A 22,195-nucleotide genomic window follows, 5' to 3' on the forward strand; every position below is an offset into this window, starting at 1 on the left:
CCCGCTGATCAGGCACTTATCTCCTACTCTGTGGATAATAGATACATTTTTGTGATGGGCTAATGTCTAGAAAAAAAAAAAAACTGTTGCATGAAGATCAATGAAGTCTAAATCAAAAGTGAAGGGGATTGCAAATGTTCATTCACATTAAAACTGATGTCTATTTATTTACTTGGCCAAAGTCTTGCATGTTGAAGTGTACCTCCAGTGAAAAATGACAATCAGAGAAGCCTTTCCCCTTAAAGCTCAGACGGTTGCCCTAAAGCAGTGTTGGCGAACCTATGGCACGGGTGCTAGAGGCGGCATTCTGAGCCCTCTCTGTGGGCACCCGCACCCTGGAAAAAGTCTATGGCACACTAATATGACTTCGATTTTTCCTGCCCTTCATCAGCGCAGGGCTCGCTATAAACAGCACAGGCAACGCACTGGTAGCAGGCTATTATAGCTAAATTATAGAGTCCATGGAAGATATACTATGTTTGACTGTAGAATTTAGGTTAAATTACCGTGTTGGCACTTTGCGATAAATAAGTGGGCTTTGGGTTGAAGTTTGGGCACTCGGTCTCTAAAAGGTTCACCATCACTGCCCTAAAGACTTCCTCTTCCCAATTCACTAAAAGTTATTTGTATACATTGTCTACCATTGTCTAGCAAAATTGTAGCCCAGTCACTGGTAACTGCTTCTACAAGTGTACCAGTTCACATTACACTGCCACTACCCCCCTACATAATGCAGAGGCTGCTGTAATCACAGGAGTTTATTAACTAGCAAGCTCCCTCTACAAACACCTTGCAATTGATTGGGTTAGTTTTTCAACATGTTTTATCTCTTTCTATCCCTCTATCTATCCATCTGTCTCTCCTGATCTATCTCTCTATTGGCTGATGTATCTGTCTATCTATCTTTATCAAAATGTTACTATCTGTCTTTCACTCTCTCTCTCTAACCCTTTGTCGCTCTCTAACTCTCTACTGCTCTGTCTCTCTATCCCTCTATCTCTCTCGATCGTTCAACCAATCAATCTGTTTATCTTTCTATACTATATATCTGTTCATGCAGCAAGGAGGAAACAAGGACATGCAGTAAATTAAATCTCCTCCTACTGGAATGAGGATGATAAACACAACACTTTTTTTAAATTCTATATTAGAAACATGATGTAGATAAAAGAAATATAAAGAGATTACTTTTATCAACGGTGGTACAGATTAATACAACACACCTTATTAGGGTAGCTTTATAAGATTTTGTGTGATGTAGACATCACCTTTAAAGGGAACCTGTCGCCGGGATTTTGTGTATAGAGCTGAGGACATGGGCTGCTAGATGGCCGCTAGCACATCCGCAATACCCAGTCCCCATAGCTCTGTGTGCTTTTATTGTGTAAAAAAAACGATTTGATACATATGCAAATTAACCTGAGATGAGTCCTGTCCCTGACTCATCTCACTTACAGGACTCATCTAAGGTTAATTTGCATATGTATCAAATCTGGGTTTTTTACACAATAAAAGCACACAGAGCTATGGGGACTGGGTATTGCGGATGTGCTAGCGGCCATCTAGCAGCCCATGTCCTCAGCTCTATACACAAAATCCCGGTGACAGGTTCCCTTTAAAGTGTAGTTCAAAGAACAACTGTTTGGCATGCATATTTAAAGGAGCCTTTGGCAGCAGGAGATGATGTGTACACTCCATGATGTATATATTGATCTTCATGCAACGTTGCATTATCAGCACTGATTGACATTATCCTTGTTTACAATGATTAGTATCAAAACCTTGTATGGATTTATTTCTGATCGGTAACATGACTCCACTTGGAACGTGTGTTCAAATGTACCTAAAAGTTCAGCAATCCAGCAAGTATAGACCACCGCTGCTCAACCAGAGATTATAAACATATGAAGAGATCAAGAAGTCTGCGGATTTAGTTGTTGACTCATCTAGAAGCTTGATAGGCTTGTGCCATGTGATTTCAAGAATAAGCTTAAGGTCTAAAATGTTCTTCATCAGGCAGTCTACCTTTAGATGACTTTAAATCATTGGCTTGGACATACAATTCTCATAATGTCGTTACATACTGTGTATCAATATCAGCATAGTTAGTTGTCTGTGTCCATGGATTTGATAGAATATGCTCCATGTTATCTACCCAACAACAGGAATACAAGCCAATAAATTATAATTATCTAAAGGAGGACAACCTATTGAAATAAAAACTTGAGCTACAAGCACCATTGTAGACTTCATATATACAAAAATAATCTACATAAAAAATGAGAGTGCTGCATTGGTGATCTTGTACTGATCCTGAGCTGCATTATACGGTAGTTCACAATTAGATTCACACATCTGGTGATTGCTATTGGAAACAATCAACAAGCTTGTCGACAGATACTCTACCAACAGGCGCCCTGAGCTCCTATAATGCAGTGCAGAATAGGCATTTCCGATATCAAATTACCAGACCAAGCTGTCGATATCGAGACCCTCATTTGACAAAGAATGCTGTAAGATTTCAGCTCTGAGGCATGCAGAACTGCAGCTCTGACCTATATTGCAGGCAGTGACTCAGTATCAATTAAGGATAAGTAATGTCACTTTTAAAGTGACCGTTTTATGTGGATTATTTCTATATTCACTGTTCACAAAGGTGCTGTCAAGGCTTCCATTTTTATAGGAACCATGACGGGTACGCTGGATCGATTTTTCGCGGATCCTGATGATTTCACTATACTTATCAGCAAATATCCGGGAAAGGTCCTGATAGACTAGCAATAACACCAGTGTGCACAGAGTCTCCAATGGTGCAGAGACCTCAGACAGTGATTCTTGAAATCATATTGTTAAGAGTTAAAGGATCGCGCAGGTCAGATTGTAGGCTATCACCGGCATAAGTATCTACAATAGCCTCACCACATTTTTTTCTTTGCATTGTAGCAATAGCCCACGAAAATCTCCTGTTTGCCAGCATTCACCTGGCCTGGAATAAAATGTTATTACAAGTTACCCATGTCTGTAATGTCTGATCAATGAAAAAAATTAGGCTAGCTTTACGTGTGCAGCTGTCCACTCCGGCAGGCTGTTCGGACACAGAATAGCGGGAATTGGCAGGACAAAAAGCGATGCGTGCAGAGGTTTTTGCCCAGCCGATTTCCAGCATATCTGCCAGATCTCTGCAGGACCAAATTATAGTGAATGGGCAGCAGTATCCAGCAATGCAGGAGAACTCTGCCGCAGATATGATACTAGACTAAAATGATCGCTGGTCCCCCCTTAGCTTTCAGGCGACATTACACATTGTAAACAAGAGCAGACATCATTTCATTGAGTATCTTGGTTGAATACATATTGCAGAACCAACAACACATGGAGAATTAGGAACACATTAGCAGGAAGGATGAGCAAAAGTTGTTTTCAGGAAACTGGATTACCCTCGTCTTAAAATCAATGTATGATGTCAAATAACAAGCAGATGGGAACCAGGACTAGCACTAGTTTCTAATTAGCAGGCTGTGGGGCACTTACTCAAAACAGTCAAGATGCTATGTATTAAAGATCTCATTCATCAAGGCAATTAACAGGGCACTTTAAGGACAAGAGCAATCTTAAACTCACTGTGTAAGGGAGTCATTTTTCGCACAGAAACAGCGCCACTCTTGTCCAGAGGCAGTGCCGTGTATGTACAGTGCCAAGGAATGAATGGCACTTTAGTAATAATAATATTACAACTCAACTTCAGTGAAGGGCATCTGTCAGCAGTTTTGTACCTATGACACTGGCTGACCTGTTACATGTGACCTTGGCAGCTGAAGGCATCTGTGTTGGTCTCATGTTCATATGTGCCCGCATTGCTGAGAAAAAATGATGTCTTAATATAGGCAAATGAGCCTCTAGGAGCAACAGGGGTGTTACCATTACACCTAGAGGCTCTGCTCTCTCTGCAACTGCTGCACCCTCTGCATTTTGATTGGCAGGGCCAGACAGTGAAAAAGTCATCACACCTGCTCTTGTCAATCAAAGTGCAGAGGGCGCAGCTATTGCAGAGAGAGCTGAGGCTCTAGGTGTAACGGTAACGCCCCCGTTGCTCCTAGAGGCTCATTTGCATTGATTAAAACATCATTCTTCTCAGTAATTCGGGCACATATGAACAGGCCTTGGCTTGATCTTACTGATATTGATTGTGATTGATCTTACTGATATTGATTGTGATTTACCACAATACCCTCTAATATCTAGGTTACAGCTAGAATCATCAGAGCATCACAGACTGCTGGACAACTTAATATAATCTCAGTGATATCATTTTAAAAATGTCGAGAAATTTCTTAAATTTGGCATCTGATAAAACAGACATTTGATTCCAGCTACAACATAATGTGGAATTTCACAAAATTAAAAGTAGAATATTGAGCAAATAAAAACTTCTCTGATCAAGGCTTTATTCACACATCCGTGTCTGTCCGTACAGACCGGACTGCATGAGGATTTTGTTAATACACAGAAAACACCAGCCTTTTTTGACCCCTTAGTAACCTGCCTGTTTTGGGCCTTATTGACCAAGCCTTTTTCTGCTTTTTCCTTGTCACATTTTCATACCTATATATTTTTTTTATTTTTCCTTTGATGCAACCGTATGATTTTGCTTTACGGGACAAATTGCAGTTTTTAATGGCCCCATTTTGGGGTACCCATAACTTACTGATTAACTTTTATTAACTTTCTGGAGGAGGATGGAAAAAAACAAAAATGCCACTAAATTTTTATGTAATAAATTCTTTTTTCGTCCTAAATAACATGATAACTTTATTCCCCAGGGCAATACTATGACAGATATACGAAAGACATAATTTTTTTACGTACTACTTTTGCACAATAACTTTTTTTTGCATCGCCGTGTCCCAAGACCAATAACTTTTTTATTTCTCTTTCTACGGAGCTGTGTGGGGGCTTAATATTTGCGGGACAGGGATACAGAACACTTTTTTATCACAAAAAACTGCAGTTCTGAGATTTTTTACAGTGTTCATAATGTGGTTGTTACAGATGCGGTGATACCAAATATGTGAAGCATTTATTGGAAAATGATGCATTTTTTAACTTGGAGATTCTTCTTATTTGATAAAACTTTGTTTAACTTTTTTAAATGTATTATTTATTGGTCCCACAAGGGGACTTTGACAAGCGATCTCCTGATTGCCTCTATAATACACTGTACTGTTAATGCAGTACAGTATATTATACTCTCAGCACTATACTGACAGGCACCATCAGGGTGCACCTCTAGCGCAGCCTGTAGGGAATACACTTAGGACTTTGGCTACCATGCTAAGACATCAGCAGCCCACAATCTAATTTAAGGGATCGCTGATGCCTGACAGAGGGAGCTCCCTCAATCTAAACTGCTTGGATGCCACAGTCACTATTGGCCTCAGCATCTAAGAAGCTAAATGTCCTGGATTGATGCTTTTGATGGTGCAGGACATTAGAACAAGAGCCTGGCCCTCATGTAAGAGCTGAGCTTCTACTCACTGCTGCATGGGTGACCCATGCAGCATCGAGACTACGCCTCTGTAAAAAAAGGCACTGGCCCAGCCTAAGCCCTGTTAGTGACCACCGCAAATAGGTGGTCACTAAAAAGTTAAATACAATTCTGATCAATTTTCTATGCGCACTCTGTCTGCAAAACTCACCAAAGTAATGCAAATTTCTGTGTTTTTTTTCTACGGACCCACAGTGCATAGAACAATAAGTATATCTAAATACACTGTGCTCCCCGTGAGCAACACGGAAAAAATAAGGACGTGAATCACTGATGTGTGAATAAGCCCTGAGGCTGGGTTCCACAGTGACGAGAAGTTGTGCATGAAAACAGAGGTCATGGCTGGATTTCAAATATACCCAAGACCATGTTGGAAAGACCAAAGCTTTATTTTTAATAGGAAACAAGTGATAGAATGGCTGCCAAATTTTCTACGCAACTTCAAGCGGCTGGGGATCTCATCCCTAAAGAGAAGTAAAATGATACAAAATATTATATAACATTTTATTTCAGTCATTTTTTATGGAGGTCCCTTTCCATTATTCACACCTTTCTAAGACAATCCAGAAGATAGAACATCAGAAGGCGAGCCTCCACCACAAATTCCATGACACACCCTCATGTGATTGGAAAAGAGACTTGATGGCCACAAAGCCCATGTTACCTGCTCCTGTAATGGTCAATGTTGAAGCTTTCAATCTTGCACTTGACTTTCGTGTACACATCCTGGACATCCACAGAGGCATTGAGGTCTTCCAGCTCGCTGACAACACAGACCTCTGCTAAAATACAAAATTTGGGTAAGAGAGTGAACGAAGATGGTGATAACATGTGATGTGTTATATAACGAGAGGAGTCATACTTGTGCCTTTACACGCAGGGTCAGCCGCAAACAGCTTTATGGTAATTTTAGGTAACATCCACTGCATCCATAGGCTGACTCGCCCACTTGACACCCCGATGTTACTTGTTGTTTGCTCTAGGGTAACAGAGTCCGAGAATGGGGATTCTGCAGCATGTATGGAATCACCCTGTAGAGAAAAATAAGATAGTGTAAAGTAGGGGATCAAATGCATAAAGTTAAAGGTCTAAAGTCAATTGAGATTTATTAAGCCTTTTATGCCAAAAATAGGTGACAAAGTCAAAAAGTATGGCACATGCTATAACGGTGCAATAATTTGCTATAGTTTATGCGCTTAATTGCCATAAGTTACAGCTCAAATGTATATAAGCCCCTAGCTGGTATAGATTAGACATTTTGGAGCATGGTGGATCAGAGATACATCTGGCTCACTCTTAGGGTCCATTCACACGTCCGTTTTTTCTTTCCTGATCTGTTCCGTTTTTTGCGGAACAGATCAGGACCAGATCTGGACCCATTCATTTTCAATGGGTCCTGGAAAAAATCGGACAGCACAATGTGTGCTGTCCGTTTCCGTTGTTCCGTTCCGCATGTCCGTTTAAATATAAAACATGTCCTATTCTTTTCCGCAAAATTCGGATCCTGGTACAATACAAAGTCAATGGATCCGCAAAAAACGGAAGACATTCGGATGTCATTCCGTATGTCATCCGTTTTATGCGGAATCCGTTCCTGGAAACACATAACAAATTTTATTTTCTTGTTTTTCAATTTTTTTTCAAAGAAATCCAAACAACTTTATTTGATTATTGCAATTTATACATGGTTCCGTTTTATGCGGATGACATACGGATGACATACGGAAACATTTTCAGGAACAACGGATCCGCAAAAAACGGACCGAAAATCGGGATATAGGAAAATACTGACGTGTGAATGTAGCCTAAAAGGGGTTTTCCCACGAGAAATATTCTACCTTTTTCAAACCAACACCTAGATCTGACTACTTTTGTATTTGTAATAAAAAATTTAGTATAGTATATAGTTATTCAGTTAAATCTATCTGTATAGAGCTAACTGCTGTTTGTTCTTTTTCTAATTTCTCTGTCCTGCTCAATGAGATGCACACGCTCAGTTCCATCATTGAACTGCCACCAGCTGCAGCAGAAAGGACATGCCCCATGAGAAAGCAAAGGCCCCCATAAGCTGCCATAAATGAAATAAATCTAGCAGTACCATCAGAACAAAGAATGGGGAGATCTCTGGATCCATGTGTGGTACACTTCTGGTTCCAAGTTTGGTAGAAAGAGACTGTCGTGTACTATATCATATTGGATTTTGATTTTTAACATTAGTCATGGGATAACCCCCTTAATAAATTAGGTGCATCGCACGCCAGTACAAAGGAGATCAAAACTGGTGTGGGAAACGGCAATCTTGATAAATCTGTGGGTATAAGGCATATCTGAAAAGTGAAGAGCTTCCATGGTATAGAATCGAAGAATACATAAGTCAACATGAAAGCCCTGGCAGATTCTCAAAATACATTCTTCCACTATAGCAATTTCAGGGTATATTCACATGCCGCAGATTTGATGCAGAGACAGAGATGCATCTAGCAGAAATGAATGTACGTGCTGCAGAAACAACGATTACATGTATACAACAGATACCCAGCCATATAAATATATGCAACAAATCAAGAATGTACGAGCATATCCTAAACCAGGGGGGTTCAACCAGCAGATGTCAGCTTTCCAGACCTGGAGGCCTGTGTTCCAGCCAAGCGGCTGTGTGGCGCTTCTGAACTCATCCCAATGTAGGGATGACAGGGATTATGGGCAGAGAAGTCGCCTTTTCTGCTGCAGAAGCATGCAAATGTGCTTTGTGCTACAAAGCATGCCCACTGTAGCTGCTGCAGGAACAGAGGAGGGATGCTGACCGCGCCAGATAATGGGATAACACTTCAGCAAGGGCGGTAGGGCGATGGCACAGGCAGGGCAGCAATGCATCATTGTAGCAGACTATCTACTACAGTGTCAGTGGGTGCTCCCAAATTCTGTGTGGATTTGGATATTGGATGTAAAGGTCATGCTTATTAAAACAAAAAAAACTAACAAACATGGGATTACTAACTGTAGATCGCAAGCTCTAGTGGGCAGGGTCCTATGCCCCTTTGGAACAGTCTGTTAATAAGTCTATGCCTATAGTACTTGTATTTTTATATTAGTTCTGTATACAGCCTCCTGGATATACAGACCCTGGAATTAATGGTGCTTTCAATTAATAATAATTATAATAATAATAATAATAATAATAATAATAATAATAATAATAAAATAGCAATACTAATGTGAAGTCAATAGGGTTATTAAAGCGGTTGGTCACATTATAGAAAAAGTTCTGAAAGGTGCCTGTCGGCACAGTTTGATAATTGACAAAGTCCTTTTAGCTGCACTCATTTTAAAAAACCACACCAGCTTGCACGTGGTAAGAAATCATCTGCCATGTGTCCGCAGCGAGAACGCAACCTGGATTTATAATTCTCATTGTAAAATCGTACCACAGCTGTGCAAATAAAGATCTCTCCCTCTATGTGCACATCTGTGTGATGTAATATGGCAGTGGCTGACCCGGGCTGCCTCCACCCCTGTGCAAGCGCTCAAAAGGGTTCTGCAGTGCAAAGATATTGATGACCTATCCTCAGGATAGGTCATCAATATCAGATTGGCGGGGGTCCGAATCCTGGCCCCCTTATCGATGACCTGTTTGAAGGGGTAGTGTCATATGTGCGAGCACTATTTTGCAGCAGTTGCGCAGTGTTGTTACAACTGCTTGTGCCATTCCTTTGAATGGGACGAGGGGTCATAATTACACTGTGCTTCCGCTACAAAGGAGACAACACACAGCTAATTTTGAAGCGGAAGCGACACTCGAACAAACACCATAACACCCTCAAACAGCTGGGTGTCCATTCCTTTAGGGTCCATTCAGACGTTCGCAATTGTTTTGCGGTCCGCAAATTGCGGATCCGCGAAACACAGACACCGACCATGTGCATTCCGCATTTTGCGGGCTAGAATAAGACATGCTCTATTTTTTTTGCAGGGGCGCAGAACGGAACTAGGGATGCGGACAGCACATCTTTTGCGGTCCCCTTGAAATGATTGGGTCTGCACCTGTTGCGCAAAAATGCAGAGCGGATGAGGACCAAGAACTACGAACGTGTGAATGGACCCTTAACGGTAGCTGAATGCGCCCTGCGCACATGAAGACAAAGGAGATTCTGCATGCACTGAACAGAGGTTGGCAGAGGTCATGTCCACGTGACTAGCTCCTTGGCTAGCCTGGGTTAACCAAGGAGCTAGTCACGTGGACATGACCTCTGCCATCTTAGTTCACTACATCTTTGCTGTTGGTGATCAATTTGGACCTTCACATTCAACATTCACTAAACACCGTAGTCATCAGGGGCGGAATGGCCATAGACCTTACAGGGAAAATTTCCCGGTGGGCCCATGCCTAGAGGGCCGCCTGAGACCTCCTCTCTGCCGCTGGACAGGTACATAATGAGCTCTCAGAGGTATTTAAAGCTGTGAGAATCAGGTACTCTGCCAACAACCGCACATGTCCTCCTCAATTAATCTGCTGTGGCACACATCTCACCTCCTAAGCCTCCTGCTCCATAGCTCAATCAGAGACGGAGGACTAGAGGAGGGGGACAGGAATTGGCAGCTATTGACTGCCACCACAGAGGGACAAGTTTTGGGGCAATATATTGGGCTGCTCTGTGGTTCTGATGGGACAGTATTTTGTGCTATGAAATTGCTGATGCCGCCTACCTGTGTTGCCCCGCCTTCTGTCAATTTGGACCCGCCTACAACATGGGGCCACTTTAAGTTCCCAATCCTGGGTAACGTACTCAATGACACTATAATGTGGAGTGGGTTGTTGTTCCCGCGCCTCTTTGGCCAAGTCCAAGAGACCGCGAGGGTGTCTGCCATATAGCAGTTCGAAGGGCGAGAACCCAGTAGAGGCCTGGGGTACCTCTCGCATTGCGAACATGAGATAGGGCAGAAGGAGGTCCCAGTCCTTCCCATCTTTAGACACTACCTTTTTCAACATATTTTTTGTTTGGTTTTAGGGGAGCCTGTTTCCCCAGCGTGCGTTTCTCAGCCCTCCAGCACGGCACCAAGCCTCAGATCCCAAAAACAGTGACATTTCTGCTGAGCCCAGCTGCCAGGACAGCCAGGCGCTGCCAAAACCCGGACCGGCACTTAAACTCCGGTTCGGTATTTGACCTCACCTGGCTGGAAATCAGCCCAGCCGCACATGCTGGGAGGAAAATACCTGCCTTGCCAGACAACCCCTCACTGTGTTACAATGTGTACCCGGTACACAAGAAGCTCCCCCTAGTGGCAACTAAATGCAAACTGAATTTTATAATATAACCTCTGCTCTAATTGGAGAAAATAATCTGGAATGTCAAAGTTCTCAAAGTGAAAATGTAATTTACATATTGGGTTTGGGGGTTATTTAATTAAACACTGGAATTTTATTTCTCATCATCCTATAGGGAAAATTTAACTCTAACCTAAATGATGTATATGCTATAGACACCTGGTGGGGAATGAAAACAGCCCCGTATTTATCCAAGTCATTCATCCTAATTATCCAGTTCTAAACTGTGTACACTAAGCTGACACATGGGAGTATAAAAAATACTACAACGTATTTACTGAAGTCACTCAGCATGATAAACTGGATTTTGGCGCACTGCAGTACTATTCTAGACTGATTCCTACTTCTACCCCCCCGACCACATGAAATGCTGTAATATGCACATGGCAGCGCGGGTGGTCTGACGAGAGCTTGCATCACACCGGGAAGCGCTGTATACTTTTAGAGCAATTACAATGTTAAAGCCTGGAATAAACATACTTAAAAGATGCCACTTGGAAAAGTTCAACATAAAAGACAAAGGAGTGGGAACTATTAACTGGCTGAGTGTCAGAAAGTAGAAAAGGTCACAGCCAATTTGTAACAGTGGAGATCATAAATCATTACTTATGTTATTGCTAGGCAGCTTCTGAAACTGTACTGCCCGCAATTAAGGGAAATTTAGTTAACATATTAGCAATTTTCATTGTATGTAAAAACATATCTGATATCACTGAGGCCTGCCTGGAAATGGAATCCATGGGGGAAGAGAGTAATTTTGGTGTTTTATATGTGGTTTAATAAAACAAAATCAATCGCTGCTGAAGGAATGGGGACAAGTAAAGGAAGCCAAAGCTCATGAACAGGTTATAATAACCATGAGTTTGCTGCAGATTTTCTTTCATTTTTTTGCTAAATTTAGCACAAAAGAAGAGCGAATATGTCACAAAGTATATTCTTGTATCAGCGCTGCTTTAGCAGGAGGTTCTTCAGCAGCTGCAGGGAATATTATACTACAACAGGGTAGGCAACCTCCGGCAAGCAAGCTGTTGTAAAACTACAACTCCCAGCATGCATACTGGCTCTGCTTTTCTAAGAACTTTCACAGAAATGAATGGAGCATGCTGGGAATTGTAGTTTCTCAACAGCTGGAGTTCCGAAGGTTGCTGAGCTGTGTAATATAATTTGCTTTAATCGGCAGCAAAAGAGGAGACTACAGCTGCTGCGGAACTTCTTTATCAGAAGGCTGGGGGTGCTTAATATCAATCAGAGAGAAAGGAGAGTCTCCTTAAATTTCTTCAGCAGCTGATGTGTGTATAATAATTATACTGTACCATCTAGTATAAATTATTAAAGGCATTCTCAGACACAAAAAATATTCTGCAGTTTTCAAACCAGTACCTGGACCTTTTTTTTTTGCATGTAATTAATTAGTATAGCCACTAAGTTATTCAATAAAAACTGTGAATTTAGCGACACCTGCTGTTTTTTTGTGTTCTTATTTTTCTGTCAGTCTCGCTGAAGTGGATGCACATGCTCGGTTCCATCCTTCAACTGCCTCCAGAGCCATGATAGAGAGAGTCACAGAAAAAAACAAAAAAAAGAGGCAGCGTCTCTAGTGCATTTCCACTGATTGTTGTTTAGGTATATGGTAAAAGTATGTTCACCTTTTAATGTTGTGACAAAGTCATGTCTCCTCGCTGTCTTGCGGCCACGTCCTTGCGCAGGATGCACTTGAACCGGTGTTCGGGAATCACAGAAATAAAAAACAGGGTTAAAACCAAACAGGACTTTTCTTGCGGAGCTGTATTGTGCAATATTAACCTGACGAAAAAGGAGTTTACCCTCCAAAACGTGTTGTCTGTGTACAAATAAAGAATTCAAGGATATTCAAGTCATTCTGGTGAACTACTCCTTCTGTCCTGAGCCGCAAGAAAAGTTGGTATTTGGTTTTATCCTGTTTATTATTCCTGAACTATGATAGGGAGAGAGCTGCAGCAGTAAGGACATGCCCAATGAGCTGCAGCAAAAGGACATGCCCCATGAGCTGCAGCAGAAGGACATGCCCCATGAGCTGCAGCAGAAGGACATGCCCCATGAGCTGCAGCAGAAGGACATGCCCCATGAGCTGCAGCAGAAGGACATGCCCCATGAGCTGCAGCAGAAGGACATGCCCCATGAGCTGCAGCAGAAGGACAGGGCTGGTTCTAGCTTTGTTAGAAAGAGCTTGTCATGTACTAGTAATATTTTTATTTTATTTTTTACATTAATAATGGGATAACCCATAAAATAAGATACATTTTATAATTGCATAACCTGCAGTAATAAAGACTGCAGTCTCATGCTTTTATAGGCTCACAGAAATGCTCGGTGACGGTACATATTCTTATAACTTACATTACCCCATACATAACCAACGCATTGCCATGAGAATGATTAACTGGCCTGGCTGAAATTATGAAACTATGAAAAAGGGCTACAATGGCATCCAACATGGCTGCCAAATATTTCTAAGAGTCAACACCCATCTTTTCCAGAAGTAAACAGAATTTTTTTTCTCTAGCCTTGCATTATTTAGCCAGTTAACTATTGCTTTAGACATAGAGAATGAGATTTTTGACATACTGGAGCTCGCTCGTCTCTCTTCTTAACTTTCCCACACCTTCTCACGCCAAGCCCTAAGATAAACAATTCTATTCTTTCACCGATGCTTTGCAAATTGGTCCAAATACAAAGTTTATTTTCTTAGCCAAAATTTATCTTTGAGCATCAGGAAGAACTAAACACATAAGGTCTTCATCCTTGGCCCGCCTCAAGGCCCCAAGATGATCGTAGCTCTTGGCCACACTGGTGCTATATCTTATCAAAATAACTTCAGCTTCTTGTTCAATCACCAAGTGTCCCGTGGGACTAAACACTTCTACCACTGTTTAGGCCTATGTAAACAGTAACAAGTGGTGTGTTGTAGTCTGAATTACCTTTGCTCTCCAGCTCCTAATCTGAGCGTGGTAAGAAAAGAAAAAAAATGATTAACTCTTTTTATGCTTTCATCTAAGAGCATGAAACCCCCTTCTCCCCTCAAACATACCCCCCACACGCCACCCAGACTGAAATGAATGCAGGAAGCTATGGAGCTCTCCCATAAGCACACACAGGAGTTCAATGCTCACCATAAACTTGTCAGCGAGAAAAGAATTACTCACAGCTCAAAATATAAATCATCTACGGATATTGTAAGCAAATGCCTCCTTTTCCAGTTCAATCTAAACAAGTGGTCAGATGGATTCCCTGCCCCCTATTTCAAGACAAAAAAAAAATCATTTAAAAGTTCACTACACTTGAAAGAAGGCTTTGAAAAATAATCAGTGAGTTTTCAAGCCCCGCAGAACAGAAGATGCCTTCTACGCAAAACATACAAAGTTCAAAAATTCATAAATATGGCCCCGGAGAAACTTTGTTCTGTTTGACAGCGCTCAAGGCTTTAAAAGCAAATTGGAGGAATACACACACATAGGCGGATGTACTGTACACGTCTGAATGGCCTTTACAATCCATTTCCAGAGAGGCCCCCCTCAGTCTCGCTGGTCACACAAACATTTTAACTGTGCTACAGACGGTGTCCTTCAGTTTAATCTCCAGCAGACAATCAAAACTTAGAAATATTTATTCCGAAATACCACCAACAAAGCCTGATAATCGGTTCAAGGCCTAAACATAAATTATCAGTGACAGTCAGGAAAAGAACATAGAAGCTACACTAAACAAGGAGAAACCATCCCCAGATAAAAATAGATAATAAAAAATTATAATAAAATAGATAAATCAACAAACATCATATTTAAGACTCTAAGGAAGAAGGGGGCTCCTAAACTCCTAACAGTAGAGGTAAAACTGTAGTTAGCCATAAAAAATATCACAAAGAAATTAGAAATCAACTCAATTTTAATCATTTTGAATACTGGCTATGTCCTATACACGGTTGTAATTTTATTATTATTTTATTACTTAAAAAAATGTTATATAATGTATTTTTTTCATAAAGTGTCTACCTGGTTGTGCACGCTAATAAGAATGCACAATATTATACAAGTATGAGAATGCATACTGTACATTCTGAACCTAAGACTAGGGCTCCACGATTCCAAATCTAAGGCTAGGGGTTTACAATTCTGAATCTAAGACTAGGGGTTCACACTTCTGAATCTAAGGCTAGGGGTTCACACTTCAGAACCTAAGGCTAGGGGTTCACACTTCTGAACCTAAGGCTCGGGGTTCACACTTCTGAATCTAAGGCTCGGGGTTCACACTTCTGAATCTAAGGCTCGGGGTTCACACTTCTGAATCTAAGGCTCGGGGTTCACACTTCTGAATCTAAGGCTCGGGGTTCACACTTCTGAATCTAAGGCTCGGGGTTCACACTTCTGAATCTAAGGCTCGGGGTTCACACTTCTGAATCTAAGGCTCGGGGTTCACACTTCTGAATCTAAGGCTCGGGGTTCACACTTCTGAATCTAAGGCTCGGGGTTCACACTTCTGAATCTAAGGCTCGGGGTTCACACTTCTGAATCTAAGGCTCGGGGTTCACACTTCTGAATCTAAGGCTCGGGGTTCACACTTCTGAATCTAAGGCTCGGGGTTCACACTTCTGAATCTAAGGCTCGGGGTTCACACTTCTGAATCTAAGGCTCGGGGTTCACACTTCTGAATCTAAGGCTCGGGGTTCACACTTCTGAATCTAAGGCTCGGGGTTCACACTTCCGAATCTAAGGCTCGGGGTTCACACTTCTGAATCTAAGGCTCGGGGTTCACACTTCTGAATCTAAGGCTCGGGGTTCACACTTCTGAATCTAAGGCTCGGGGTTCACACTTCTGAATCTAAGGCTCGGGGTTCACACTTCTGAATCTAAGGCTCGGAGTTCACACTTCTGAATCTAAGGCTAGGGGTTCACAATTCTGAATCTAAGGCTAGGGGTTCACACTTCTGAATCTAAGGGTAGGGCTCCAGACTTCCAAAATTTAAGGCTGGTGGTTTACACTTCTGAATCTAAAGCTAGAACTTCACGCCACACATGCCAACTAGAATTTTTATTTTGTTTTTCTAGACGACTCATCCAAAAATCACGTACAGCCAAGATGGGAAAATCGAAAAAAGCATAAGGAATTATAAAGATTGTGATACATGTATATAGCTCAATATAATGATACGGACTAGTACTATTGACTGTGAGCTATAAAATGATAATTACAATGACCTCCTCAAAAAAATAAAAATAAATTCAGGACACATTCAGGACATATTTTTTTATGGATATTGGAAAAATATCTTCCATTTTTACAGACTGTTCTGGAATCCCTGGATGGCTGGTAATACACAGGGGACACAGGTTGTCTAACAAGGTCCCTTCTACAAGGGACAACGCAAAGGGCTGTGAGCAAGGAACCATTTCCAATCATTGATCCATGGTTGAGTGACAACAGAGCTGCATTTACATCTAGCAATTATCTTCTCTGTGTGGGGATGAACAATCCCTACTGAGATTGTTCATCGCCAAATAAATTCATTGTTTGTGGATGGCACATAAAGGTTTACACAGGAAGATGTGCTGCCCACAAATGATTATATGTACCGCATGAAAGATGCAAGTGCATGATGAATGAGCATTTTGCTTGTTCTTCAGGTGATTGGCGGCACTTCTAGAAACATCTTCTAGTTAAAACCAGAGAGTACCACATGTCCTTTTTTCTAATCTGTTTTTATTTTCTGGTTGTAGATTTTTTTTTTTTTTTATATTTCCTGAACATAATTATGGGGTGACCATCTTGCCTTAGCTGTTCTTAACAACATTTACACAGCATAAAAAAATTGCTTTCCGGCAGCCCCATGGGCCATAGACACAATGGACAGGAGGGGACCTCATTGACTTCTATGGGAGAGTTCTCGGGACATGATCTGTGACCTGTGCAGAGGTCATTGCACAAGGAAGGAACAGATACGCTCTGACAATCACCTACTGTGAATGGTGGATCCTGGTTTATCTATACACAGAGGTGATATCATTACAGGCAGGATTACAATGAGATAACTGCAGAAAAGTGATCTGTACAGACCAAGAAGTGGCGCCAATTATTAGACATAGTGGCCAGTGCAAAAACTCATTATGATTGGCAGACAAATTTTGACAGACATTAAATTAGGTTTCTGGCAGATGAGACAGATTTCAACTGGATGATTTGGCAATCAAAAAACATCAATTTAGATTAATGGGGTTGGTCCATCTCATGCATCAGGGGCATTTCGCTAGGATAAGCCACCAATGTCTGATAGGTGCAGGTCTCAGAATTAATCTTTAATTCTATCTCTAGAATGTAGCCTGCAAAGTGAAGGAGAGCAGACCACGCATAATAGGCCACCCTCCATTCATTTCTATGAGTGCATGAAAATAGTTGAGCGCTAGCTCAGCTTTTTCCTCCAACCCCATAGAAATTAATGGAACGGTGGCTGCATTTGCACGGTGCACTTCCCATTAGTTTATATAGGACTTCCGAAAATAGCAGCGCTCGCTTAAGTGCAATATGTTTTACTGTTGCAATTTAATAGGTCACTTACATAAAAAAATTATCTGAAGCAAATTACGGTAAGTTTATTCCAATCTAATAGGAAAAAATGCCCAATATATATCAAAAGTCAGAGGGGAATGTATACAGCGCGCTCAGGTGCTGTGCTTGCTCCACACAAGGTAGGTGCCGAATGTGTTATACAACTGACACCCGCCTGCAGTGACCAGGATCAAAGATAACTCCAATCCAGTTCATTTAACTATTGATACAGTTTGGTTAATAGAGACAACCACATCGGATTGTTTTAATAAAAGGTTGTCATGACAACCAGGGGCCTACTGAAGGCATCCAGGCGTCTGCCGTCTTACTGCTTAAAGGCAGCGTGTAGTCGGATGGTTGTCAAATCACTATACACTGCAATACAGAAGTATAGCAGTGCACAGTACAATTGATCAATCGATTGAAGGTTTATGTCCCCTAAGGCACACAAAAATTATTTGTAGTATCAAAAATGCAAAAATATTAAGCATCCATAAAAGATTTCCATAATTCAATTTCTCATACATATATATAAAAACAAAAACTAAATGGTATCGCAGTGTCTGAAATATTAAAATATCACATTATTTCTCACATGTGGTGGGCGTTGTAAAAAAATCCCAATGCCAGAATTTTTTGTAAACTTATCCCACCAAAAAATTATTAAAATTAGCAAAAATATTATGCACTCCCAAAAAACGGGCCCTCCTATACATAGGTCAATAAAAAAAAATTATGTGTATCAGAAAATGATGGTACAAAGCATTTTTTTTTATACTTTGTAGTTTTTATGTGCATTTTTAATAAAAGTAAAAATTGCTGAAAACTTTGGACATTTAGTATTGCTGTTATCATACTGAGTGGAAAATCAGGTTGTCATGTTTTACAACATAATGAACACCATAACAAAGCAATTGTTAACTAACAATTACCGTATTTTTCGCCCTATAAGACGCACCGGCCCATAAGACGCACCTAGGTTTTTGGGGAGGAAAATAAGAAAAAAAAGTATTTTTAACCAAAAGGTGTGCTGTGTGTTTGGTGGGTTTGGAACTAATGGTGGTCTGTGGATGGCACTATTACTGGGGATCTGTGGATGACGGACACTGTTATGGGGGATCTGTGGATGCCGGACACTTTTATGGGGGATCTGTGGATGACGGACACTGTTATGGGGGGATCTGTGGATGACGGACACTATTATGGGGGGATCTGTGGATGACGGACACTGTGGATGACGGACACTGTTATGGGGGGGATCTGTGGATGACGGACACTGTTATGGGGGGGATCTGTGGATGACGGACACTGTTATGGGGGGATCTGTGGATGACGGACACTGTTATGGGGGGGGGGATCTATGGCTTGCACTGTTACAGGGGGAGGGGGTCTGTGGCTGACACTGTTACAGGGGGGATCTGTGAATGGCACTGTTATGGCCTGGGGGGGTCTGTGCATGGCACTGTTATGGGCTGGGGGGGGGGTCTGTGGGTGGCACTGTTATATATGTGCCATCCACAGACCCCCCAGCCCATAACAGTGCCATGCACAGACCCCCCCAGGCCATAACAGTGCCATCCACAGATCGCAATCCGAACCGCCCCCCCTCCTCCCGCCCGCCCGCCGCACAAAATATAAGTTGTCATATTGAATTAATAGTTATTAAACATGCCCCCCAACTCCTATTACTACCTTTCATCCTAATCGCTGCTGTAGAAATCAGGCAGGCAGGACGGCCGGCCGGCGCGTCTCACTGACGTCACTTGCCTGCGCCGCCTACTTCATTCATAAAGTAGGCGGCGCAGGCACGTGACACGAGTTACGCTGCCGCCCGCCCGCCTGGCCTGAATTCTACAGCAGCGATTAGGAGGTAAGGTAGTAATAGCAGTTGGGGGGCATGTTTAATAACTATTACTTCAATATGAGATCTTATATTAGCATACCGGAGCGGTGGGGCGGTGCTATACTACACTGACTGCACCGCCCCGCCGCTATTGCCGGCCCCCAGCTCCTCCCAGTCCCTCCCCGAGTCCCCGCTCTGCTCATACATCGCTGCCAGCGATGTAAAAGTGGCAGCATTCGCCCCATAAGACGCAGGGGCATTTCTCCCCCATTTTGGGGGAAGAAAAAGTGCGTTTTATGGGGCGAAAAATACGGTAGTTTTTTTCCCTATTTCATCCCACAAATACCAGTATTTTGTTTTGCAATAAATTATTGGGAATATTACAGGGGTTATCCGGGAATTAAGAAAATAAAAATACGCAAATATTACTATACAAATATATATATATATATATATATATATATATAGATAGATATAAAGAAGGACGTATATATATATATATATATATATATGTATATATGTGTGTTCCGCGATCACTCAAAAACGCAACCATCGATTTCAACAAAACTTGGCATACATATCCCTTGCTACCTGGAACAAAATCTTGTGGGGTCTCAGCTCTCTAGGACGTACTGTTCCTGAGATATTCCCAAAAAATGATCTGCATTAGCCAATACAAGCCTGTAAGTCTTTCTCTTCATATGCCAACTGCCATACACACGGTCACATGTCCCTTATCAGCCAATAGAAGCTTGCATGCCCTTAGTCTCCACATACACACAGTTTTACTCCAGGATTCCAAAACAACCCAGCCATTTTTCTTCACTGCTGTAGGTCAGCTTTAGGCTAGGGCTGCGCGACACTTAGCGCAAAACTACACTGCGACATTGATGTCGCATGACAATTTTTATAATGATTGTCTATGGTGTTGCACTGCGACATGTGACATGCTGCGACTGCAACACGACAGTTGCAAAAAATCCATCTTGGAGTCGCAGCATGTCACATGTCGCAGTGCATCGCCATAGCCTATCATTATAAAAATTGTTCAGACAAAATGTCGCACGACACATGTCGTCGTGTAGCCCTAGCATTAAAGGGGCAGGGCGCTGTGGAGGTCACTGTTAAAGGTGTGGACACTGTGGAGGTCACTGTTACAGAGGTGGGAAATGTGGAGGTCACTGTTAAAGGAGCAGACGCTGTGGAGGTCACTGTTAAAGAGGGATGGGCACTGTGGAGGTCACTATTAAAGGGGCGGGCACTGTGAAGGTCACTGTTAAAGGGGCGGGCACTGTGGATGTTACTGTTAAGGGTGCAAGCCGCTCTGGAGGACACTGTTAAAGGGGCGGACACTCTGGAGGTCACTGATAAGGGGGCAGGGGTCACTATTAAAGGGGCAACTGTTGTGGAGGTTACTGTTAAGGCAGCTGGGTACTGTGAATTCACTGTTAAGTGGGTGGGCCCCTGAGGAGGTCACTGTCATGGGAGTGGGGTGCTGTGAAACTCACTGTTAAAGGGGCGGACTACTATGAAGGTCAAAGTTAAGGGGATGGGCTGCTGTGGAGGTCCCATTTTAAAGTGGCAGGGCACTGTTGGGGGGGGGGGGTCAGTGTTAAGGCGTGGGGGACTGTGGAGTTCACTGTTAAAGGGGTGGGTGCTGTAGAGGTCACTGTTATGGGGAATACTGTTAATATCTTTTAATGAAACACACAGACATTAAATGAAATAGGTGAAATATATCCGTGCAAAGCCATGTCCTTCTGCTAGTTATAAATAAAAATACCTTTTATTACTTATAATGGCTTGTTTTGTCTAGGAAGCAATGATTAGGAGAAACAAAAAGGCTGCAGTCCTATTAGTACACACAAAACCTGTCCTAATCACACAGCAGGACAAGTTACTTTACAACACAGAGCTAAAAAGCTGCCTCATCCTCCTATCTGCTCTGCTTGTCAGAGATTAAGATCCTGAATACAGTTTAATATGATATTTAGCAGAATCTTTGTGGGAATAGAGTTCATCAGGAGACTTGAAGTAGAAAGAGGAGGACAGAACAGACTGTGGTAATGAAGAATGTAGACAATTAATGCTGCTTATTAGCTATATCTGCTCATGAACTCCATTCCTACAGAGATTCAGCTGTATTCCGTATCATAATCCCTGACAGGTAGAGCAGAGAGAAGTATAAGGAAGCTCTTTACCCCGCTGTTAGGACAGGTTTTGTGTGGACTAATAGGACGGTGGCCATTTTGTTTCTCCTAATGATTGCTCCCTAGACAAAACAAGCCATTATAACTAATGTAAGGTATTTGGGAATATATTTCTAATAAAGTAATATTTAATTATTTTAATTTTCTTAAATATCCACAGAACCCCTTTAAAGATGCCATTAAAAAAAGGAAAAATTGCCCCACAAAAGAAGAAAAAAAATAATAAAAAAGACCCCAAGCAGCTGTATCGACAGAAAAATGGATCCTGGAAGGCAGGGAAGACAAAACAAAATTGAAAAAATTAAATCTGGCTTCCGTGTGAAGGGATTAATTATGCAAGTAAAAAAAAAAGGTTCTCTTACAGAATTATAAAACCGTATCCTGTAATTCACATACAGACCTGCATAAGTATATTAAGAAAACATGTTCACATTTTAGAAAATGAGAGTTATAATCGGTTCTCCCTCCCGGCATCTTTTACATATTTAGAAATGAGACAAAAAACAGAACAAAAGTTTGAGCTAAATGGGGGTGAAAATTAACACAAGAGGGAAAGAAAAGGAAAACCTATGAGCTGCACATGGTGTTGACACAGGCTGGCTCCTTTCATGTTTCTAATGCTGTCAGTTATCTGAAGGCTCAGCATGCATGAATATTGGGTGGCCAGAAGAAGGGCAAAAAGAAAATAGACTGGGATG

At 41.8% G+C, this 22,195-nt stretch overlaps 1 protein-coding gene across 7 annotated transcripts in view; it reads right to left on the reverse strand.

Moving 5' to 3' along the window:
- Nucleotides 1-22,195, reverse strand: part of VPS13B (vacuolar protein sorting 13 homolog B) — a 988,099-nt gene that overhangs the window by 402,576 nt on the left and 563,328 nt on the right. For 3 of the 7 annotated variants that reach the window (XM_044295327.1, XM_044295328.1, XM_044295332.1), the window contains 2 exons: nucleotides 6,408-6,576; nucleotides 6,210-6,327 (listed from right to left, as the gene is read on the reverse strand). In XM_044295327.1, the coding sequence (XP_044151262.1) occupies nucleotides 6,210-6,327; nucleotides 6,408-6,576 (287 nt within the window). Of the gene's footprint in view, nucleotides 1-2,919; nucleotides 2,987-6,209; nucleotides 6,328-6,407; nucleotides 6,577-22,195 lie in introns of all 7 variants that reach the window. The other 4 variants (XM_044295329.1, XM_044295334.1, XM_044295331.1 and 1 more) reach the window with 3 other exon arrangements.

This window comes from Bufo gargarizans, chromosome 5, assembly GCF_014858855.1.
Source record: "Bufo gargarizans isolate SCDJY-AF-19 chromosome 5, ASM1485885v1, whole genome shotgun sequence".
NCBI classification, from domain to species: domain Eukaryota; kingdom Metazoa; phylum Chordata; class Amphibia; order Anura; family Bufonidae; genus Bufo; species Bufo gargarizans.